The following is a 25,428-nucleotide window of genomic DNA, read 5'->3' on the forward strand; positions in this document are numbered from 1 at the left end:
GAGTTCTACAGAATGACATAAATTTACCTATTTAAAGAACTAGAAATAGGTATTAAAATCTCATGGTTGTAAATACTGTGAAGTAGTATCTCTTCCTTTTTTCTTTTAAAGGATTTCAATGTGGGTACAGCCCAATGTTTATGCAAATCTACTCTCTCTCAATAGTAACCTCACTCTGCAAAACCTCTCTAAGCCTCTACAATTTCCCACATTAATTGCACAGTTAGCTGTGTTTTGTGCATCAACACATTTAGAAGTGGACTTTAAGAATATTGTCCCAAGTATATTCCTCCATTTGTGATTTTAAATATACCTACATATCCACGATAGCCTAAAGACAGCATTCTCACATCTCTTTTGAAAGTAATATTTTAAAATCTTGGCCCTACTGATAAATCTCTGACATTGGCTTCTTGGAGCGTGTAGCAGGACTCCTGTTAGTCATAATTTTCTAGGATGCATTTTGCAAGGAGACAGCCCTAAAGACAGATGGACTCTTGTGCCATTAAGAGATTTTGTAGATCAGAATTTAAGCGTGAATCTAATTGTTAATGAAATTAATCTTAGTTTAAAAAACACAAACAGGCAAAGTGTGCTGCAGTACTGCAGCATATGCAAAATACTTGATAAATGCTCATTGTTTAATCAGGAGATGAGCATTCACTGCAACTTTTCTGGTTAGATTTACCTAAAAGACAACTTGCTAAACTGCACTGTTTGAAGTTCCAGATCCTCCTTCTGGGTTAAAACTGAAAATATCCTGTTATATTTCAGTATTCTGAAACTTTGAACATTCTCCTTCAAATCAAAAATACAAGACAGTAGGGAAATGATTATTTTTAATTTGATCACAATGGTATGCTGCACTGATGGCAGAGGCAGAAATAATAAATGCCCACTGTAGAAGGCAACACAGTTGTATTAAACCTAATTAATGTATTTAGTAATATACTCAGACTGAAAAAAAAAAAAAAGCATAAATTCTGAATCCAGAGTTTAGAAAGAGGGAAAGCCATTATTTTGAAACAAAACCTTTCCTTTTGGTTCAGCTTAACATGTCTCTCTGCCCTCAGTCTCTTGCAACAAATAAATTTGCTTGAACTATATGTAGCAATTTTCACAGTTAGATTTAGTCATGCTACCTAGATGAGAAACCATTCTCTGATCTCGTTTAGTACAACCTTTTTATCATTGTTTTTTTTTTTATTCAGAGAAAGATTAGATCCAAGGTGTAATTCCGATAAAACAGAAATATGACTTTGATAGCAGTCAAATTTAAGTATTCCCTTGAAAGATTGATCCTCTGATGTCTTTTATTGAAACTAGGAAGAAAACCATGATTTTAATTCTAACTATATAAGCATAACTTGTCCCAGATGTTTACAACACTCATCGTGGGCACTACATTGTCACGTAAAACCACGATCACTTCCTTGTTTACAAAATGTGTTGTATGTTGCATGGTAGTATTTCCAGTTGAAACCCCATAGAGCTAACTCAGCAAAACCAAAGTAACTTTGGGCTCTCTGGACTGCAAAAAGGCAATTTGAGCCCACAAATTAAATCTATTAAATCTAGTCCTGCTTTGTTTAGATTTGAAATGGCTGTTAAAATGTTCTTCCTTTCAAATTACCTACCAAGCATTGGTGTGTCACATTTCTGTAACACAGAGACGTTTGGGAAACTTTTGCTGGGAACATCACTTACCAATTCCTTCCTCCCGATCAAATCTGTCAGAAGCTGATTGTCTATGGTCACATGTGGCTAGTGAGAGCCAAAGTGCATTTGCTCCTGATGTCCAGCATGACATCTCCAACAAACGTGCAAGAAAGGAATAGGAGTCCGTGGGTCCTATGTCTCATGTGGACTCTCTTACAGTTGGGAAATATCTAGCAATTAAATGTTTTCCTCCTCCTGGCAGACACCAGAATACTATAAAGGGGTTATATTGCTGCAAAGTGCCAACATTTTTGGATATTCAAATCTTCTTAAAAGCAGGACCTCTGTGTAGCATGGTAGGCATTTGCATAAGGAAACATCCAAAACCTGAAAGTTCAGATCAATTAATTTTGTTTGCATAACGCACACGATACCAGCCAAAAAAGCTAAGCATCTCAGACACTGCCTGACACTTCCTCCTATTTCTCTGTGCCTTACTATGCCCCACCATTTCTAAATCTATGAAAATGTTGCATAACATAGTGTGGCACTCTTTAATTCTCACTGCAATATAATAAAAAGAACTTAAAAGAAATACAGTCAACTTCACACCTGTTTCAAACTGCAGCCCAAATGATGTCCACATAAACCTGGTCTGCAACCTAAACGTGGATGCTTTCTCTGTCTTCCACCTGGTATTGCAAAGCAGCAGAAGCTTAGCAATTAGTATTTACTGCTTCTGCTGTAGTTAAGTCAGCCACTATTTCAGGGATGTCAGAAAATTCAGGGATGAACCATTACAAAATCTAAAGATAGAAAGGTATAAAATAAATGTCTTGTCAATCATTAGGAACCTAATTTCTGTAAGGATGAAATCTTAAGCATGTTTAGAGAACTGGGCCCCTGTTATTTACTTCCCAAAGGGCAAAATTTAACCAAAATAATTGTACAGCTTGATTAGAATCACCATTGGTGAACTCAAACTATGCTAATACAAATCAAATCTTTGATGTCAAGAAGACCAAAACATTCAAGAAACATATAAACAAAGTAATAAATGCGAATGAGGTGATTTGATTTCTTGCATTGGTAACATTAATACTAGAAAACAAGTTCTTAGTTTAATTACATTTTTAAAGGTATATTGAGCAACTATAGATGATGAACTTAAATGGAAAAATATTTAATATTATGATTGCAGGAATGTTCTACTTAAAAGACAAGCACTATAGAAAGTATAAGCACAGTATTTATTTGTAGGATAGTAATGTCATTAGGTTGGGACAAAAATTTTATTAGCAACACTTTACTTAATATAATGAAACTGAAGCCTTACATGCTAGTGCACTAGCTGCTCACCCAAGACCTCAAAATAATAGAAAAAGAATATTCTTTGTTATTAAAAAAGGAGCATGAACATGTTCCCCCATAAACAGTGATCCTTTTAAGAAATTAAAATGAGCATAAAAAAATAAAATAGCAAATGAAACTGTGTTTTGAAGCATATTCTCTGCTTACAGATAGCTACTGACAAGATCCTTCCCTGTGACTTCAGAAACCAGTGATTTTCTGCTGAGCTATGCATCATATTATGTTGCAAAAATATATGAAGAAGCTCCACAAACTATAACACCCTCAGTCATTAAAGTCATAAGCATTTCATTTAAGAGTTATGCATTGTAATGAACTTTAGTACAGCACATACTAGGTTGTACAGCATAGGCACAGCAATATCCTTGTGTGGTTTAATACATGATCCAAAATCACAGTTCCATAAACAATTAAAAAAAAAAGTCAGAAACATTGGCAAAGGGTAGGTCTTGGCACATAAATATCCTGGTGCTTCACCCAAGTATCAGTAATAATTATTGTCTTCCCGTGAACATTGTTAGGTTTGGCGTCTCCAATTCTATGCGGACATTTTTCCACAGTAGAGTATTCATTCTGTAAGCCAGTAATCACCATACAAGGGGTGGAAAAAAAAAAAAAAACAAACAACCAAACAAAACCTAAACAAATAATAACATATAATGAAGATTCAGGAAGGGAACAGCATTTTACTAGTCAAACTTTAAACCGATTCCTAGGACAGCACCATTCAAATGCAGAAAAATCACCACTGAGGGGGATCGGCATAGGACAAAAGTGACCAGCCGCCTCCACAGCCCTAAAAAGGTACATATGCTATAGCAAAGCTGAGGAGAATGGAACCTCCTTTCACCTTCAGATTCCTTCTGGTCAGTTCCTACCAGGCTGAACACCAGATGGGAAATATTTATATATTTATTTTTATATATAAAAATGTGTGTGCGTTTATACAGACTACAAGTCTGAAATAGGGACAGAACATTCCACTGGTTATACAAATAAGCATGCAAATAAAGGGAAAAATTGTAGGATCTATTTTATTTCCAGATATATTTCCTATTATTTCCCCATCATTCCATGGATATTTCTGTTTCACATCATGGCAAAATCACAATGTCATGACCCATGCTCAGCTCTTGGAACTCCAGCACTGGTGTTTGCTTTGTATTACACCCTGATTCAAAAATCAAACACACATGAGAAAACAAAAGGTTTTGCTTTGTAGATCCATGCAAGTAGAACCATATATTTGAGAATACCTCAAAATTACTACACAAAAGCATAACTCTGAAGCAAGTGCCAGGTACACAGAGGACCTACTTTTTATATAACTAATATTCCTCTTCCTATTGTTGCTGTAATTTGCAAAATATTGAAGTGATTACATTTCTCATGGATTAATAATGATTTCTGGTGTGTTCCAAATTATTCATTCAGGTGTCCTGACTAACATTTTTTCCATGTTCAAATTGAAGCATGTTGTGTAGCTAGACAAGGATGTAATATTAACTGTTGAAGTTTATTATATTTCTTTATAAGTTTTAATTATTGAGAGGCATTACATCATAGGACAATATTTCCTCTTTCATTAGGAAAACTGACTCAGAGTTAACTGATTTGGAATACAAAAAATAACTTCACATTAAGCTTATAATAGCTTATAGGCTACAAGTCACATCTACCATTTCATTTCGTTGTAATTTAAATTATGACAATAGGCACAGTAAACCTCCCTGAAATATTCTAATACTTCAAAAATTAAAGAAGAATCACATCAGTGCTATTGTCAGAAAAAAATTAAACTAGCTGGCATTACTATATTCTGGCCCTTTAACTCACTATCGTAAACAGTTAATAATTTTGAAAAAGGTATGGAAAAAACTAAGTTGTATATTAGCTAGAATTGAAATCAGCTGGAAATACCTTTAAATTATTTTTCAATTAGCACTAATTCACTACTCAGCTGATAAAAACACATACATGAACAAAACCTCTTAAAACAGGAGTGATTTTTTTTTTCTTGTCAATATTAGGGAAGAAATTTAATTTCAGATGCTGAAAATCTTTATGTATCTAAAGGATCTTTATCAATAGACATAGTTTGTAGAGGAACAGGACACAACCTTAATATTTTAATAACTTATAAAGTCATTCAGTAGAAATGTCTTAGAACCGACTTGTATTAAGAAATAGTACTTGGCTCATTAAGATAAAAAACAGCCCACAGTAAAGCCTATAAAACAGTCAAATTCAAAAACTTACATCTTCGGTCATTGTTATTATGGTCAGTTACTATTCAACAAAAAAAAAAAAGCTAAGGAGATCCCAATGTATAGAGAATGCCATACTCAGATTAGCTGAAATAAAAACACCAGCAGGATTTCAGTTTAGTGTCTGGATGATGTGATATATAAACCTGAGAAATTTATTTTCGGTGACAAGTCTGGCAGTGGTTTAAAAATAAAAATGAGGATAACACTAGGCAACATCATCTTGCAGTACAATCTTTAATATGCCTACCTAACACTACAGTGTCCTTTCCCTCAGAGACAGAAAGAAATACAGAATGATAATACGGAAGACAAAGGTAAAGAGAAGTAACAGAATTGTTGTCATCATTTGTAGATATGGATATGAGTTGCCTGGCTGGCGCAGCTCTAAACATCCTACCGTTGTTCCCTAGTGCACTGGGAACTTCTCTATCGAAAGAAGATAAAGTGGAACTGTGAAGACAACAAACAGCCATTGCCTTAGGTCTAAGAGAGACTGATGATCTTCAGGAGACAACTCTGTCCTGAGGCAGGTATGGCATCAGAGCTCAACACCTAGAAAGTGTCCAGAGTGGAACAAGCTCTATCTGCAAGCAAAACGGTGTCACTAACTCAAGCATCTGATGGGATACTGACACTGACTCTTTCTGGCTCTGAAAGACCCTACGAAAGAGTACACTAGAAAACAACAAGTCCTTTCCTTAAAAATAGAGGAGTGGTACTGAGTGGGGGGGGAACAGTGGCAACAGCTGGGGAATAGAAAAAAAGCTCCTTTTCATTCGCATGCGTTGCAACAAGTTGTTGGAACAGTGTTCATCCAATCAATAATTCATGACAGTTAATTATCAGGACCATTACGTTCTATCAGCACTTAACATGGGATATAATCAACAATGGTGTTTGATGTTGATCCCCGTTAAGATCAAGTTTTATTTTCTATATGTGCACACAGGAGCAAAGAAACTCAGTAAGGTTAAGTTAGAAATTAGACTGATCCATCTTGCTGGAATGAAGTCTCTCAGTGGTTTTAAAAACAGTTATACATACACAGCAGAAAAAAAACTAAAAAAAGAGGCAGCATGACAAAAAAAAGTTTTCTGCCCTATTACATACCATTTTATTGGTCATACTTAACAAAGCTAAACCTGTACAAGTTTGTACATATCACATTGAAAGAACTGTTCACTAGCTTAAAAAAAAAAAAAAAAAAAAAAAAAAAAAAAAAAAGAACAAAACATCAGAAACATCGAACTTCTGGTCCCTTCTGCAATTTCTGTGCAGTCAGTATCACCGTACCGGCCCAGAGCTTTTGAGGTGGAAGGCGGGAAGGTGGCAACGCAGACCACAGCGCCCCCTGCCGGGCCGCCGGCGGCGCGCACCGAGCGGGCGGCCAGTCCCCTCAGCCGCACAACTCAAATCCCGCTGTGGAGAAATGCGACATTACAGCCAGTAGAAACGTGAAATTACAGCCAGTAGTAAAGAATTAGACGTTTAAACAGCCAGGATAAGCTGGATCGAACTACATATACAGTTAAACACACAGGTAAACATACATGACTGTTTAATTCAAGATCACATTTTTACATAGAAGTATTACATTCCAATCTACCAGTATGGCTTATTCCATGAACAGGTGGATGTTTTTGGATTTAAAAGCTAAGTGTTAGTTGTCTAAGAAAACTAGAAAAAAAATAGTTATGTTAGCAAGAGTTAATATCAAGAAATGAAAGTGAGATTAAAGTGGAGTTTGTAACATCCAGATAGACACCACTGATTTAGTTTTGGAAGACATTTCACCTTCAATTTTATTATTTATCATAACTGTGACAGCATATTTCACCTGTGAACTTTGATCTTGGAATACTGAAAAACTACGTGTCACTTGACTGAAATGCACCTGAGCAAAGCAAAATTGAAGTTCAAAGAATAAGGAAAACTTTTAGCTGAACTCAGTTTTGGTTTGTGGACATGCACAAAATTAAAAAAAAAAATATAATAAATAAACAACTTTTGGCACTTATCCACAGTAAGCTGTAACGTGATTTAATAAGAGACAACTAATAAAAGTGATCAGCTCACAATGAAACTATACAAGCCATTAGTTCACATTTAAACAATAAATCTGATTGCAGTTTTGAGCACAAAAACATAACTTAAAATCCTATTTTATTCAAATTTGAAAAACTATATCGATTTTAAGCAGTTTAAATACATTCATTCCCAGTCAAAGTTTTACAGTAACTGATGATTTTCAAATCACACACAACCAAGTTATAAATCCCTGAAATGTGGATTTATTATAGGAATACTGATAAAACCTTAACAGAGATACAAATGATACATCACATAGTGTCTTACACCTTAACGGTAAGTACTTGACCACCTTAGATTGGTAGATGCATCACTCCTACTGTTAGACTCTAATACCATCCTCTAGGACCAACTGGTTCAAACTGAATTCACAAGTTCGCAGTTACCTAAAAAAGATGATTTTTTTTTTTTAAATCGCACTAAAAAATATTCATCTTCTAAGTGGTATTTCAAAACTTCTGGAAAGAGAATTTCCCAGTTATAATGGGGATCAAACATACTAAGCAAGGAGAGTCATTTTAGTGAATTTGAAAAAGTAATTTCAGAATCAGTGCCCCTGCGGAGATTTAGAATATAGCAGTACTTCCCTTGAAATAAATTAATTGATGCATGTTTATCTGTGCATCTTAGGACCTTACTCTAGTAGTAGATCTTGAGAATCTTGAAGTTAATCTCATTCTGGCACTAACTTTCTGTAGGGTAGGGCAAATTTCAAATGAAAGGCACTCTTATGAGTGAAATCAGAATTATCAGCAATGCAAACAGACAACTTGTAACGTATTGAAGAGAACTGCTGTAGCCTACAGGAGGTCTAAAACTAAGTATTTCCCTTAAAAAAGGTGGAAAAATATTTGGAACAGCTGTAGTGCATGTGTTTGCATGCACATAGACCTTAGCCATTGTACAAGCAGATCTCCCAATTATCTCAACTGTTGTTTGTTTCCCCTCCCCCCATGCTTATTTTTGCTTGGGCATAACCAAGCTTCTAAGGTTCAACTGCGCTATCAAGTGACTTGCAGAACAGCCTGTGGACCACCACTGCATTGCTTCCTGCAGCCCACAGCAAGGTTTGGAGAGTGAGTTGCAAGAGTAGTGCTCTCTAGTAGAACAATAGCACAGGCACACACCACTAGTTTGTCCCACTTCTCATTATTTCTCCTCACATCTTTCAGGTTTTTTTTTCCCCCTCCTTGTTAATAAAAAAAAAAAAAATTCATCTTGGGAATGCAGCTTTCCTTATGGATAGGAAAACTCATGCTTGTTAATCTGAATAAGGGATGTGCAAAACAGAAGTAATTTCCCTGAGGCAAAGATCTTCAAGTCATGCCTAGCTTACATTGTCTATTCTTATTTCAAGCCGTTGAAGTATTTGGCACAATGAGGCCTTGATCACTAACTGAATCTCATGGCATTATCACAGTCCACATATTTATATAATAAAGGAGAAGTTACAAATGTTTCATTCTCTCATTCTGTTTTGGTTTCTCACAGTTACTCTTTAAAATCCCTTTCCTTCTCAAGGATGGCATTGGGCCTCCTGGGCAGCAAGGTAAAGGTTGCCACAAATACTGAACGCCTGAAACAGCAATCACAGTAGTTATTGAACTCAATACATGGAGTAACAGGGTAAAAATTAATAGCCTGTTATATACAGGTCAAAGGTAGGCGATTTAATAGTCTCTTCTTGACTTACAGCATGAAAAGCATCCAGGGAGATAAAAAAAGTTGTAAATTATTCCAGTCTAAAACATGTAATAAGCAAAGCTTGAAACCAAGTCTTTCCAGATTTCCCTTTTAACATATAAATTGCACTTTTTATACAAAGCAAACCAAAGTCTAAATTGTAGTAAAAATTTGAAGCTGCCTTACTGTACCAAAGAATATCTGTGTTCACCATCTGAAGTACAGGCAACTAGTTTTCAGCCATTCTGCATGTAGAGCCATATGCTCAACACCTTTCTGCTTTAAAAGGGCCTGCCATTAAATGCCATGCCACTGGGTGGGTACTGAACAAAAAAAAAAAAAGTAAGAGTTTAAGGCCTTTATCTCCACCAGGAGCTGAAAACTGTGGCAAAACCCATGACCAATACTTAATATACAAATTAGCACACTCCCACCCAGGGCTCCAAAAATCAGTCATTCTTTCTAATGTTTGTCACACAAGACAATCATACCATCAGCAAGCAACAGTGCCAGTTAAGTATTTTTAAGGTCTTGAAAAATTCATAGCAAAGGGCACTTCTGAGAAAGATAATCATAAAGATTTGGTTTTAAAAATAGACACCACACTCACATTCAAGGGACATTCTTCACTTTTAGGCCTTTGTCACAAAACTGAATCTTTATTGTTCTGAAATAAATGCTATAAACATAAGACTCAAAACAAGAACTCCAGCTTTCAGTCTCAGAAGAGGTGTGGTTCAATGCCCGTATCACGTGTAACAAGAAAATTTCCTTAAAAAAGGAAAAAAAAATTACTGTAAAGTCTTTCTTAATAATGAAAATGCAATCCTTTGTTTTTCCTCATTAGTTTGTGTACAGGTGGGCACCAAAAACAATTTTGCATTTTCTTTTGAATTCTTGCTATGATGCTTGACGAACTTTTTGCCATTCAACAAATTCATCCAGAAGTACGGGCCCTGCAAATGGATGAAACTTGGAATTATATTTGCCAATATCCAATATCTTTTAAATGTCTTCTCTTAAAGTATGAAGGTTAAAACTATTGGTCTAGGTAACATCCAAATCAATCCTATAGTCAAATACTTAATAAGACTCAAAGATGACTACAATCATTTCAATCCAAAGGTGTCAAAAATGCACAAACTACACTATACAGATCTATGGAAATAAGTGTTCCTGACATCTGACAGGTGCACCGAACTGAACAGAAATCATAAAAATAAGGTTGTATTGCAAATCAGCACAACCAGTTCCTTTTCCTACAGCTTTCTAAATTGCACATAATTAGAACATGAACCAAAATGGGATGCCTAATGCAATTTGGCTATAGTATGCTTGACTATCAGCCAGGTGTAGAGTTCAGCCCCACATATCAGCAGCTAGGCTACTTTATAGTTAAACTAGAGTTTATCACATATTAGTACAAAATGAGATTTTGTTTTTTGTAATTCTATTTGCAAATCTATAGTTTCATGTAACAAGCAGCTTCACTAGATCTTCAACTGAAAATATGTTGGCTCAAATACACCATCATGCCCCTGATATACTACTACAATTAATATCTGCAATTTGAAGATGGATGGATATCAGGACAGTCTTTCTATGAATTATTGGAAAAGATGTTTTATACCTTACAGCATAGTTTGTACAGGAATTTGTTTTATGCAAAAGACCGAAATAATCATTGAATAACAAAAGTGTTATGAATACTTACATGCACCGTCTTCATCATAGTTGCTAAGATCTGCGTGGACAGTTCTGCTGAACTCTAGCACATTGTACCACTGATCCTTGTTCATAACTCTATACTTCGATTGCTAGGGAAAATAATTTCAGAATATTAAAACGTCAAGTGACATTTGGTAATGCTGCATCTTATTTCTCATTTCTCTCATTTTACCTTCAGCCAGTTCCTAGCAAATGATTTAATGGGTAACAATGGCTACCGTATCTTTCGTTTTTCATTTTTTAAAATACTACACAAGTGGCATTGTTCCTCAGAGGTCACTACTGGGACCAGTGCTGTTTAACACCTTTGTTGGTGACATGGACAGTGGGATCGAGTGCACCCTCAGCAGTTTTACTGAGGACACCAAGCTGTGTGGTGCAGTCGGCATGCTGGAGGGGAGGGATGCCATCCAGAGGGACCTTGACAGGCTTGAGAGGTGGGCCTGTGCAAACCTCAAGTTCAACAAGGCCAAGCTCAAGGTCCTGCACATGGGTCAAGGCAATCCCAATCACAAATACAGGCTGGGTGATGAGAGGATTGAGAGCAGCCCTGTGAAGAAGGACCTGGGGTGTTGGTTGACGAGAAGCTCAACATGATCTGGCAACATGTACTTGCAGCCCAAAAAACAATTGTGTCCTAGACTGCATCAAAAGTGTGGGCAGCAGGTCGAGGGAGGTGATTATCCCCCTCTACTCTGCTCTTGTGAGACCCCACTTGGAATACTGTGTCCAGCTCTCGGGCCCCAACATAAGGACATGAATCTGCTTGAGTAGGTCCAGAGGAGGCCACAACGATGATCCAGGGGGCTGGAACACCTTACCTACGAGGACAGGCTGAGAGAGTTTGGGTTGTTCAGTCTAGGAAGAGAAGGCTCCAGGGAGACCTTACAGCAGCCTTCCAGTACCTAACAGGGGCCTACAGAAACCTGGAGAGGGACTTCTTACAAGAGCACGTAGTGATAGGACAATGGGTAATGGCTTTAAACTGAAAGAAGGTAGTTTTCGATTAGGTGTCAGGAAGAAGTTCTTCACAGTGTGGGTGGTGAGACACTGGAACAGGTTGCCCAGAGAAGCTGTGGTTGCCCCATTCCTGGAAGGGTTAAAGCCAGGTTTGTACAGGTCTTTGAGCAAACCTGGTCTAGTGGAAGGTGTCCCAACCCCCCTGCCACAGGTAGGAACTAGATGATCTTTAATGTCCCTTCCAAGCCAAATCATTGTATGATTCATGTACATATTACATAACATGGGTTTCTTGGAAGATCAGAGCAAAATCAAAATACCAGGGAATCAGGAAGTCACCATACTGAAGCTTCAAAAATTGTTAAGTTTTTGTCTGTCCCTGAAGTGAGACATACCTAGCTCACATAAATTTCCAGAATGAATGATTACAAAAATAATCTCTCCAAGGTATAGTACACTGTGTTCATAAGGACATCTACTTTGCCACTTTAGTATTGATTTGAAGCCAGGGAATAGCCTCTAGCCTAGCATGCTCCACAACCTATACATGTCCACGTTACTAAGTCAACTGCAGCTGAGCTGACCAAAATCTCAGAGAGACAGAGTTCAGGGTACATACATACTGTATCTACACAAAGCAAAACTGAAACTCAACACACATGCAGTTGAAGAGACTACCGGGGCTCTTTTATTTAACTGTAACTTTACCTTTTTAGTCTAATTATGACAAAATTTTAGTTGCCTTTGATAAGAAAAGAGGGGGTGGGGCACAAGGAGGGAAAAAAGGATCTGTGATGCATACAAAAACATCACTGTTTCATAAGCACATCAAGCAAGGGAAAAGGAGCAATATAGATACATTCCTGAGCAAACACAAACCCTGAAATCTTTTCACAGAACTACTATGCCATCATTCAGAAAGTCAAGGAAATTTGTACCTCCAGGTATTGATAAAATACTGAAAACAGTGGCCAAGTTCTTCCGAGCAAAAGAGCTAACATGGATTTTGCAGTATCAATATCAAGACTTCTCTGGTCTTTATCCTAAAGTTGAATAAAGAAAGCACAAAAAAACCCACTCAAGTACAAGCTCATTGAGTAATTAAAACAAAAACATCTCTAACATTCTTGTAGTCTTACCCTTGCAAAATCAAAGGCATATCTGTAGATATTCTTGAAGGATGAAATGTCATTCAATTGTGACCGCAAGAAGTCAAATTTACTCTGTAATTTTTCTGTACAGTCACACCTTAAAATTAAGAAAACCAAATTATGTTAGAAGTTCAAAGCAAAACATTTGGACAATGAAAAATTGTCAGCAAACATAAAAAATTAAAATCACCAGAATGCAATCATCAGGTGTACAGGAGTAATACTATGGAAGTCACTTAAAGAACAAGTATGTTGAACATCTGCAGCTTACTAAAATGATGACTTGCTTATGTAAGTAAATTTAAAAAACCAACCCCTTACTTTATCAGCAACGTATTACAAAGTCTGCTTTACTTCTCAAATAGTAGTCTTTTTATGCCATACTCTGTAAGTTATACTCATACCCAGCACTATCTTAGCTTTCAATCACTATGAAAGTTTGGAGAAAAGTATTCAGTGTACATTATGGTGGTAAAATCCAAGTGCAAATAAGGGCTTTATGCCGTATCTCTTTGGAAAAAAACAAACATTAAACATGCACTTCAAGACTACATATGTATGAGTGGCAGGACTAAGCAGGCACTCTGCAAAATATTTGTGTTTTATGACTGATGAATGCAAGCTCTGATAAGCCTATCATCTGGATTAGTCAGTAGCTACTCTACTGAAAAACTCACAGGCTGTACAAGAATGTACAGGTCTCTAGCTGACAGGATAACCCTTAGGCAAAAATAACCCTTCGGCAAAAGAGAAGATCTCCACGTATTTTATTTGGCAAGGACTTTTGTTTCTAAATAGGAAATGAGTTAGATTCACTAACAATGGCAGAGGAGAATTTAATTTACATATGCTAATCCTCCAGGAAAGACTCACTCAAAACAAGAGTTTTTATAAGAATAAAACATGATATAACATAGTAGCTGCCATGATTAAAAAAAAAAAAAAAAAGCCACCTTGCTCTGCATCCTGAACAACAGAAGCAATACTTTCAGAAATGCAGATGCACATAAATACTTCCTTTGGTAATGTGTCCCCTTCTGGCAGCCTGCCTTTCAGAGAATACATTTGCATCTTTAACCACTCCTTATGGACTTGTCACAGCAGCCCACAGCAAGGGCCCTTTGGAAGTACCACAGCAGGTTGCTGAGATGCTGTACTTTGATGCTGTACTTTGTCCACAGCTGATACTTCCTGTTCCTCAGGTCTGCTAGCCTGCGCATGCACGTCTGTCTGTCTGCCCCTCTCAGGCTGCAACAAGAGAACCATTGCAATTCCAGCTGATGGAGCCTTTTGTTATTGCTTGTCTCTAGCAGCATCTACCTAAAGCAGCACTGAGTCCCAGCCAAGATCAGTGCTAAATAAATAAAACTATTAACTAATTAGGCTGTATATTCAGATGACAAGAATGAATGTATTTTGCAATAAACCACGCATTAAGCTGAAAAGCAATCTTGCTAAAAAAGCTTTGGTAAATTTAACTAAAATTACTTTTTTTGCTTTCAGCCATCTAACTGCTCTATGTATTCTATCATTTAAACCTTAAAACTTTATTATGCTATGCTACAAATGCATCTCATGTTATATTCATCTCTCTTCTATGTTCAAACCTTCCTACTGCAATAACATTGTCCTCTACATTTGAGGACAAATCTACCTATTTAACACCTAATTAAATGCTCATTTTGTTAAGTAGTTTATATGTCATTAGTACAATAAAGTAGGCTTACCACACATTTTGTCAAATATAATTGGTCTAAGATTATTTACAGATTTCAGTATGTTTAAATTTCTTACAAAATATTCTGTTAAAATTGTTCAAATAATTATAAATAAGTACAAAGTAAAATTACTGTTATTGTCTACTGTACTATTGGCTATATGTATTTTAACGCAGAAGTGATTCTCTTGAAAATGTCTGTATGAAAATGCACAATTATTAAGCCTTAAGACTGGAGCTACTGTCAACCTATTTAAAACCAAACAGTCAAAGGGATCACAGTCAAACAGATAGGCAGCACCCTCGGCTCTGAAGCCTGATGCAGGATCATATCTCTGTTAAAGCCATTTAAGGCATTTGCACACCTGGTCACTGATTTTCTTGACACTAGTGAGGTAAGGAGCTGTCAAACTCCTCTTTTATAGATATAGCTGTTTGTGTGACTGCATGACTGCAGCATAAACAAGATGACTGAGGCCACCCATACCTAGCAGGTTTTTTTTTTTTTTTTTTTCCAGTCAGAACAGCCTCCTAATTAGCACCAAGTTAATTAACATCAAACTTCTGTAAGGAGACTAAAAAAAGATGTGATTTCTTGAACTGCCTTTGCTGAAAGATAGCATTAAATAAGGTTACCTGAAGATCAACAAAACTGCACATTAGCTTACTATAGTATCATCACATCCTTATATCATATTTATAGCAAAGTAAATTAGCACCACAGAGCAGTCCTATTTTGATTTCTACTGAGGTACGGAGTTCATTTGAGGCATAGCTAACATGGACAGAATGATGATTCAATAACTCCCACACAGATATTCCAATGTTTCATATTTCATAATTATTCACACGTGCTTGTCTTTTACTAAAAAGTAAAATCAGTAAGATGTATACAAACATTAATCCAAAAGCATTCAGTGGTAGTATATAAAATAGTTTGAAGATCTTTTAATCCATATGAAGTTCCCTGCCATCATCCAGCACTCTAAACAGAAGGAAGTTATATCCATGTAGCTCATCCAGTCTCTTCAAGCATTGAAACAGGATCTTCTGAAATTTAGGTTCCATGTTATAACTGGAGCATGCAGAGGTCCAAAGAAGTAATGGTTTAAGAGAGCAAAGGGACATCTTTTCCATGTCCTGACAATGCTGTAGTTTCACTATGTCAACTGATTTACAGTTCTCGAGACCAGAAATTGCTTAGATTCCAGTATACACTGAATGCTATACTGGCATTAAAAAAAAAAAAAAAAAATTATTTACACTACTCTCTGTGTTAGCCTCACAAACTTTAACAGAAAGGCAGTAACAAGCAAAAAGCTAATTGGAAAAGCAGCTAATTAGGCTATAATTAAAACCAACTCAAATAAGTTGGTTTTATTAATAATTCTGCAAACAGCAAAGAGTTATAAACCTGACTTTCCTGCCTCCCTCCCTCTCTCATGTGGCTTCTCTTGTACCTAAAAAATGTGAGATTATGACTTTCTTTCCCTCAGTTGCAATCTAATTTGGTGCTCTTCCCTATACCTGGCCACTTGTTTTCAAAAACTCAGCTTTTATGTAAAATCTGGCTCAAATTTTAAGGTTAAAAAAAAAACCCACACAGCCAGAGGGAAGTAGTCAGACAATACAGCTGCTCATGCCTCACTTCCTTATACACAAAGCTCTTTGTATTTACCTAGTTTGAACAATGAGTTTTGTGGAGTTTAATAAAATCATGAATTGTAATCCTTTTTCCTTCATCTTCATTTCATAACTAGGTTTGTATTTACAATTAACAAATACATGAGTATGCTTCTCCTTTAACTCAGATACATGAAATGCTCAACTCTAAGTTATTCACCCTCCAATGACTTAAAGGAAATGTAGATAAAGAGTCACTTCCTGAGGGTTATCCTAAGGAGGTGTTTAAAACAGCTGAAATAAATTGCCCAGAGGTACTTATTTCTTTCTGTTGGCTATAAGAAGAGTTTCAGGTGGTTAATGTATTCAGGCACTCAGCTTTCATACATATATATACATATATAAGGCAGAATTCACTCCGCCAACATGATACAATAGGAACCTCACTTTCACAGCTTAAGTTGTTTAAGTTTCATAAGCTGCTACTTAATTTTGACAGTTTATGCCTTATCACGTACTTCTTTTTCTCCTCCTCTTAAAGAACAAATTTCATCAGCATATCACAAAACTACACACGTAAAGAATGTCACTTCAAGATTCAGGCACCCCAAATGCTGGCATCTAAACTGTAGATTAGATTTAGGTGTCTAAGCTTTAGGTGTTGCCATTCATGGAGGTCTAGTCAACCAACTCATAAGAGCAATTCAGATGACCAGCCACTGTGTCTTAGAGCAAACTGCCCTCAGCTCCACTATACTGACTAGATCTCCAAAGATTGCACTAAGAGTTTAAGAAATCCAGCTCTTGCATATAAACCACACATTTAGGCATCTTACTTTGTAGATGAATTCCACCCAACTCTACTCATGCAATTACCTTATGTGACATTTCACATATTTTGAAATAAGTATTCTGTAATTTAACTCTGACTTGGAATACACTCTGAGCTTTTAATGCATTTTAATGTAATTTCTTTGTGCAAAAATTAAAAAAAATGCTGCGCAAAAACATAGTAACACTCTATTGCTTTAAGAGCATAAAAATCCTTCTCATCCAAAACTTCTGTCAAACCTTTCAAGAGAAACCCCATTCCAGGTGCAATCCCATAATATGATCCTCCCTTCCCACTAAGCCTAAACAGCACAAGTCTACAGATTTATATTCTCTTTTTAAGCCCATGAATCTTGAATTCCTTGATCTGAGTGTCACTGCCTCATCCAGCTGCTTATTCTACAGCCTGCTATTAAAGCACAGCCAGGGGAAACAAAACATACAGGTTAATGGGTTTAGGCTTTGGCAAGTGCTTCATTAACAAGTCTGTTTATATAAAAATCAACAGCAGTACCGTATTTTCTGTCTTAAACACATTTAGCCTACAGCATGACCAGCTCTGTTCTTAAAAGGACCAGAAGATTCCTAATCACAGCAGATTATTAGAAACAAAGTCTATAATACCAGCTCTAAAGAGGTGCCTGATTTCATGTACCTCTGTGCTTGCATTCTGCTACACTGGCTGACTCTTGAGAGCTTCCATTTGGGCATAAAAATTAAGTACTTCAGAGAAGTGACCAAATTATACACAATCACTGCATCTAAAAATGCATGCACCCAGAATTTAATCTCTTGTCGTCCTGAATTTCAGGCAATTTAATCATACCAGCTCTTACTAAATTTAAGACCTTCTGATAGTCACAAAACAATCAAGACATCTATTGGAAGCCTGATCCCAAATCAAGCAGGATTTGCACAAGAGACTCAATTACTCCATAGTCTTGAATAACCAGAGGGTATCTGCCCAATACAATTTCCCAAACCAATTCACAACTGACAGAGCAATTGTGCCAATTCCAAGGGTCAGGTCAACCCCTCTTTCCCACCATGCTGCAGCTGTAACAGCAGCTCCCTGACATTTTTAATACTGAATGCAGTGTCACAACAAGTCACCCTTGAAACATTTATGTACCATAAGTAGTTTCAGGAAGAACAAAAAGCAACAACTAAGCCTCACAAAAAGCTGATCAGTTTCACAAAATAAACAACCTCTTTAGGCAGAACATTATCTCACCAAAAATTCTTAGGCTAGTTTGTTTATAAATTGAAAAAGTGTTATTTAACCTAAGCATTAAGCATGGCTTCTGACCTGCATCTAATAAATAATACTAGTAACTAAAATTACTACCAATGCAGTCCTCATCTATAAAGCTTAAAAATCAATAAAAACTTTCTAGAATACCAGTGCTGAGATATGCTTATGGGTATCTCCAGATCAACTTATTTGTGTCTGCTAACTAGAATGGTATTTTATCATTATGTAAGAAAAAGAAGCCAACAAAACCTGACTTAATAGGGCTAGACAAAAATTTGTCATTTGAGTGAACTCATCAGATTCATAACTTGAACAACGGCAGCTACTTCCAGTTAATGACCAAGACCAGACCTAAAGGCAAGAGTTTGTGTCTTACTGACAATGCACAAGAAACTGAGGACAAGAATAATCAAGGTACTGGTACAAACATAAAATTAGAACACTTTTATATCTGTAAAAACACTCTTACTGTAATGACGTCATTCCTTTCAACCATTCTTCCTTGGTAAAAAATCCCATGCTTTCAGCCTCTAGTTTCCAGGCTAAAACTAACATAATAATCTAGAGAGAAAAAAATAAGGGAAGAAAAAGGAGTCAGTATGTAAGAAAAGGCTGATTTCTAGATGTCCAAGGAGAAAACTCTAAGCATTCAAACATTCTAGCAATTGTTGCACATGCCTGCGCTATATATTTGTTACTATTCAATAATTCAGATATGTGCAATATTTCCCTTAATTTCATTTTCTGAAAATGAATTATTACTATAATAAAACAAACAAAAAACCTCACACATCAGCCACACATAACTGATGTATTCAGCTGAAATATCTTAGAATAGCTCCTAAATGCAGGAAGATAAAAAACTCTTTGCTTACTGAAGTTAAGAGTTTTTACACAGAACTTCATCTTATTCAATACCCCCTTTTAAAGTGTTATTAGTATCGTGCAAGAAGCCTACATTTTCAGGCTCAACACCGATGTCTTCGCAGAACTTTTCCATTCCTTCGGGCCCCACAACTTCATCAGGACCTTCAAAATCAGAAACCAGAACTGAAATCTAGGTAACATTCACAAGGGCAGAGTAACTGCTCACAAGGGTTATACACAGCAATAAGACTATAATGCAAACAAGCGATCTTTAAAAACACTGAATTACACTATTAAGTAGCTTTTATGTTAGAACCATTCTATCAACTGCAATGCGGAGACATGGATATTATATATGAAGTAACACTATTAACTAAAAGCAAAACTAACCAGAACTTTCACGTTGTGCACTGTCTCTCCACAACAGCAGACAAGCTATTTTAGTCTGTATATGAGTTTTCAAAAGACGCCACTGAGTTTCCCATTGACATATTTCAACTCCAGTAATTGTGGTGGTCAATTGTTTTTAAGACAACGTGGGTACTGCTACTCTGTGCTCAAGTTACTATATGAATAATGTTCTTAAAAGTTATTTTAATCAACGATAAAAGCATTAATTCTGTCTGAGCTATTGTTACAGATATTATGCTTTCAGTGGTGTTAACATTATGGGTTTGCATTAACACAGAAAATGAATCTTCAAAAAATGTAAGGTAAGTTTTATGATCCCGAGTAATGAGGAGAGTGGTAACAATAAATCAGAAAAATGCTAAGTGTGTTAGACACGTACAAAGCAGAAAAAGGTTTAGGACTGCAATGAAAATAACTTGATGAGGACCACAACAGTTAGTGTTGTGCTGTCACTTTCCCATTTTAACACAAAGATTCTAAAAAGCAGTAAAATAGAGTATTTAAAGAGGACAGACAGACACGCTCCACAACACATCATCTCTCTGAATCTCTCTGGTTTCAGGTATTTCTGCTAAGCCTGTTACAGAAATGACTCATACTGGGCAATCAAATATTATTAGTAGGCCTGCTGACGTGCTACTTTGATGTGTCTTGGATCGCTATGTTAATATTGTTTTAGTAATATGAACTCATATAAAAGGTAAAGGCTTTATCTTCCAAAACAACATGCCATTTCATAATTTTTTGGCAAATTTTGCTATATACATAGACAGAACAGTCTTTTTTCCTTTCCCTTGATGATACCTGCATCCGCTTCCTCTATATCAGCTGCTGTTACTGTAAGCAGAATTCTTTTTAAGTTTGGATACCGTACTTTGAATAATTATTCACTGTGAGATAAGAACATAGTCAATGAGGATGGCTACTTTTACAAGAAAATAAAATGCAATTGTCATTTAAGATCAAGAACCCCTATCTCTTGAAAAATGTTTCAAAAAACATTTTTCACCTAGGTAAGCAAGGCAAAACACTGCCATCTGGTTTTGAGAAGCCCTTACACAGAATGTGTTAAAAAATTTGCAAGTTTAAGTTATGAAGAAAAACACATACACGGGTTCACTGATAATGACAAGTATAAACGCGAATCCATGTTTTCAGCCCAGAAATCATACATACAATTCATATACATATATATATATATATGTGTGTGTGTGTGCATAATTTTATCTTTTAATGGAAACATTTCATCTCCAATGGTGTATAACTTCAGTGGCAATCTATTTTATGCTAGAAACATGGCATATTTTGATTACCGGTTAACTAACAAAATATAGCCTCCTACACTCAGTTCTTGACTCAACAACAAAACCAAAATTTACAGGCCTTAAAAAAGTTAAAAGTGTGTGCAGGCACATTTATCAGAGAAAATTAATGGATAATAATTATTTTCCTCACAAAAGACACTACTCCAAAAGAGTATGCCTCAAACCTAAATTAAAAAGCAGATTACTAGAATTAGAAGTAGTTCATTACTGCTGAAAGACAGCAAGGAAAATATCAGTTATGATGGGACTTAAAGTGGTGACTAGACAAGAAAAGGAATTAGTAAGTTTAAAGATCCTGAATTTCTAACCATGTAATTAGTAAATAAATGGCAGCAACAATCTAGTAAGTTCTGCAAAATACACTGCATAGTCACTGAAAGCAACTATTTCTTGGATAGCCATTCTGATTTATTTGAAAGAGATTACTTGTAACACTTTTGAATGAAACATTTGTTACAACATCAAAAATGTTAGGATAGATTCTCAGGAAAAAAAATCATAAGCATCTATTATTTTATTTTTTTAAATAGAAAACCAAGAGGTTTAATTGATGAACTATTTAATTATCCTTCCAATTTGATTATAAACAAGATCTAGTTAGATAAACAAATTTCTATCTAGGCTATCTCTCAATATCTTGACTTCTACTTGGCCATTTCAGATCAAGAAATAAGAGTCATTCAGTATATCCTGGTTCAATGCTGTACTGTCCAACATCAGTTATTTCATTTTAAAGAACACCATGGTATGTTATAAAGCACAGAGTAAAGAAGAAAAAGTCAGAAAGAACAAATACTGAAAAGGTGATAGCAAAAGCTATACTAATTAAAGAGCGTGTTATAGGGAAGCAAACCTATTTTTCGTGCCTACATCAGCTTAGAAAAGCAAAATGCAAGTAACATCTGATGCATTTGTTTGTTTTAAACAAAACTATGTAGTTTTAAATAGGAATCCATTGCATATTACCTGCATATTCATAAAACCAAGCCAGGCACTTTTTGCTTGAAAAATGTTCCTCTCCACTTATTACTTTACCAGAGGCTTGTGATCTGCAATAGCTTATAGAAACAAAAGGATGAAAGGTGTTATTTTAATGATAAATGGGAAATAATTTAAAATTAAATTCCAAATTGTTTATTATTAGCTCAAACTACTTAAACTGTTTCATTAATTCAGTAGACATCCAACAACGAAGCTGAATTTGTTAAAGGGCAACTGCCTGTCATCCTATTTCATCACTTGTTGGAACATAAAATTACCTTAAAATACAACACTTATAGCCCAATTTATTGCAACTATTACTTTTTCTGAAATGCAATAGTACTCTCATCTTGTAGATATTAAGCCACAAAACCCACACACAGATGGTCAAAATATCACTACTCAGTAATTTAAATGCCTTATTATCTACTTATATTTATATATACAGGCATTTAAAGTTAGGTCTCTAATAAGCAGCATGATCTTCAGGAGTGCTGAATATGCACAGATCCCATGTAGGTCAACAAGAGCTGCAGAGTTTGACATATTTAAAAGTTGGGCTATTTATAGTTAAGCATCCAAATTTGGGAAGAAGACTCGGTCAATTTGTTTACATTAAATAAGTAACTAAGTATCTGTACATTTTATAGATGTTTGGTACACATACCAGAACAGTAATATGCAATCTATGGTAAGACTAATACTGCTCAGCACACACAGCTTTCCCCCACATTGTCTTCATTGTGTGACACACAACCCAGTTTGCCTAGAGGTGAATTTTCATAATTTATCATTCTTTAAAAGAACACATAGAATAACGGCTGTCTTCCCATAAAAACACTGACCACATGAAAGTATCTCTAGTCAGCAAGGAGTTGCAGCACCTGTTCAATGCATACTCCTTTCAAATACAAGTTACAGACTTTTAGAACAAGCTAAGATATTTCTGAGAATGAGACAAAAGTTAATTGTATGAGAGGATTTAAAATTATGCATCTCCTACATGGCAATTGTAAAATTAAAACATCAAGCAGGAAAAGAGTAGCTTAATTCTGAGAGCTGGTGAACAACTTTATCTCGTATGTATGACTTTAAGCTTCACTGAAAAGAAAGCAATCCTCTCCAATATGAAGTGTTATGTGCTGGAAGCTAGAATTAAAGATGTACTACAGAAAAACATCCATTAAACTGCCATTAAACACACAAGTCACGAGAAAGAAACAGAACCACACAACATGCTACTGCTTCTTGGTTTTATCCAGTTTAACATACATCCATTTGTAATCAGTAGTTTTATTAAAGAATATTACCAATACATTGCTATAAAAGAATGCTAGGCCAAAAATGTACGTGTATCTATCATTTTGTGGCCAGCTAGCATGAATTCTCATTTACATCATAGTTTTGGTCAATGACTACTGGCTTCCTGTAGAATATTTTTTTTAAGGAGCTTTCAAAATATTTTTTTTTTTGAAGTAAAAAAATTAAGATCATAAAGTTTTGGTCCACAGTGTTCAAGAAAGATGAACTGAAACTGGAGCAGATGCAGAAAAGAGCTATGATGAGCAAGGAAACTTCAAATTGGTATTACAAACCTGAAGAAGTTAACTCGTTTAATTTAACAAGATAACATATGAGAAAGGACAAGTAATCACTCCAAATATGAGACAGAATCATGAGGGAGGAGTGTTATATAACGATAATACCAGCACAAGAACCTTTATTAACTGGCTATGAATAAATTTAGGCTGAAACTAAAAGCTCATTAACAACCACATAAAGTGAGCTCTGGAACAGTTATCCAAAATCATAAAAAAAAAAAAAAAAAAAGCCTGAGTACTTCTAAGCTCAAGCTTGGTCAACCTATGAGAAAGGTCATATGGCACAGTTCCTTGCAATAGCCATTCCCGTAGCGCTGATTTCATAAGTACTTTGTATTCTTATGTCCTCGGGATGTTTCTTGTAACTACTGGTTTACTAGCATACTTAAATTCTAATAGATGAAGAAGGCATGCAGTTACTTTAGGGATACCACATTGGAAGCTCCTGTAACACCATACTAATGGTTTATCATTCTAATGGTAATTTTCGGGTATCACAGCATAAGTGTTTTTTTTATGGCACTTAATGAAACAAGATGCTTCAGACTCCTGAATTTATTAGAGAAAGCTCTCCTGATTTTGTTTTAGAATGTGCTTCCCTCTCCTTCCATTTCACTGCAAAAAAAAAAGAGACGATTTACCGTAGACACTGGGAGTACTGGCAACGTTAAAAGGAGAGCTGCCTACCGCAGGAGAAAGGTTAGAACGAATACGGGGAGAAATGCTGGAACCGGCCCTACAGGCAGCGTGAAAGGCAAAACCAGCGGGAAGCGGGTCCGTGGCGTTTCTCCTCCGAGCGCGAACACGGCAACAGCAGCCGCCGCGGCCCGCACCAGCGCTCGCCGCCCCCGGGACCTGCCGAACGGCCGGGCACGGGCCCGCCGGCGCCGCCGAGGCGCTGCGAGGGGCCGGCCGGGGCCCGTGCCGCCTCCCCGCGCCCGCCGCCCCCGGGGCGAGCCCCGGCCCCCCCCGGCCGCCTCACAAAGGGGCTGCCGCACAACAGGGGTACGCGGGGCGGGAGCGGAGCCGCCCGGCCGGGGCCAGCGTGTCCCCCCGCCGCCCGCCCGCGGAGGAGCGACCCGGCCCCGCGGCCGCTCGACCGGGACGTGACAGCGGGCAGCGGCTGCCGCCGCGGGCCCGGCCCACCCCGCCAGACGGTACCTGCCCAGTTTACATTTCTTGAGAGCGGTGTCGTCTGCCGCGGCGGCCGCTGAACCCGAGGACTTCCTCTTCTTCTTCACCGGCATCGTCCTATCTCGGCGAGGGGGCCGCCCCGCTGCCGGGGCCCGCAGCCGAGGCTCCCCGGCCCCCAGCCGCCGCCTCCCGAGACCGGCGCTGAAGCGACAAGAGAAGCTCCGTCCCGTCCCGTCCCGCTCCTTCCTCCCCGCCCCCACCGAGCCCTACCGCTCCCTCGCTCCCCACCGCACCGGCCACCGGGAGTGGGTGTCGCACCCGAGGCGAGAGCGGGGAACCGGGCGATAACGGCTGCCTGGGGAACAGCGACCGACCCGGACACAGACACCGCCGAGCCGGAAGTGACAGAGGCGCCGGGGCGGGGCCGCAGCCGGGATCCCGCCCACCGGGTGGGCGGGGAGAACGCCGCTCTCTCCCCGCCGCCGGCGCCCCGCCCCTAGGTGGGCGGGGATAAGGCCGCGCCGTGTGGGGCCGCTCTCTCGGGGGGCGGCTCGTGGTGGCGGGGGCGGAGCGCGAGCACGCGGGGCGGGGCGAGTGGGGCTGGTGAATTAAAAAGGGGGCGGCGTGAGCCCTTCGGTACCGGTACCCGCGGAAACGGGGGCGCGGGGCGGCAGCGCCGGGGGAGGGAAGGGGAAAAGGAAAGGCAAAAGATGAAAGGAAGGAGAAATTGAAAGGAGGAAGTTAAGGAAAAAGGAAAGGAAAGGAAAAAGGAG

General features: G+C 37.6%; 1 protein-coding gene across 3 annotated transcripts; it reads right to left on the reverse strand.

Annotated features, from left to right (window-relative positions):
* Nucleotides 1-6,390: 6,390 nt before the first annotated feature.
* On the reverse strand, nt 6,391-25,049 carry DCUN1D5 (defective in cullin neddylation 1 domain containing 5). Of its 3 annotated transcripts, none has more exons than XM_042792786.1 (9): nt 24,949-25,049; nt 24,683-24,856; nt 21,906-21,997; nt 19,295-19,365; nt 18,806-18,897; nt 12,899-13,007; nt 12,698-12,802; nt 10,786-10,888; nt 6,391-10,027 (listed from the first exon to the last, which is right to left on the reverse strand). In XM_042792786.1, exons 2-9 carry the CDS (start codon nt 24,766-24,768, stop codon nt 9,972-9,974), a joined length of 714 nt encoding a protein of 237 aa, XP_042648720.1. In that variant the 5' UTR covers nt 24,769-24,856; nt 24,949-25,049; the 3' UTR covers nt 6,391-9,971. The 3 variants fall into 3 exon arrangements, with proteins under 3 accessions (XP_042648720.1, XP_042648721.1, XP_042648719.1); XM_042792787.1 differs by having other exon boundaries at nt 24,974-25,012; XM_042792785.1 differs by having other exon boundaries at nt 24,683-25,049.
* Nucleotides 25,050-25,428: the final 379 nt, after the last annotated feature.

This window comes from Tyto alba, unplaced genomic scaffold (assembly GCF_018691265.1).
Source record: "Tyto alba isolate M040663 unplaced genomic scaffold, T.alba_DEE_v4.0 Super-Scaffold_2, whole genome shotgun sequence".
Classification (NCBI taxonomy): Eukaryota; Metazoa; Chordata; class Aves; order Strigiformes; family Tytonidae; genus Tyto; species Tyto alba.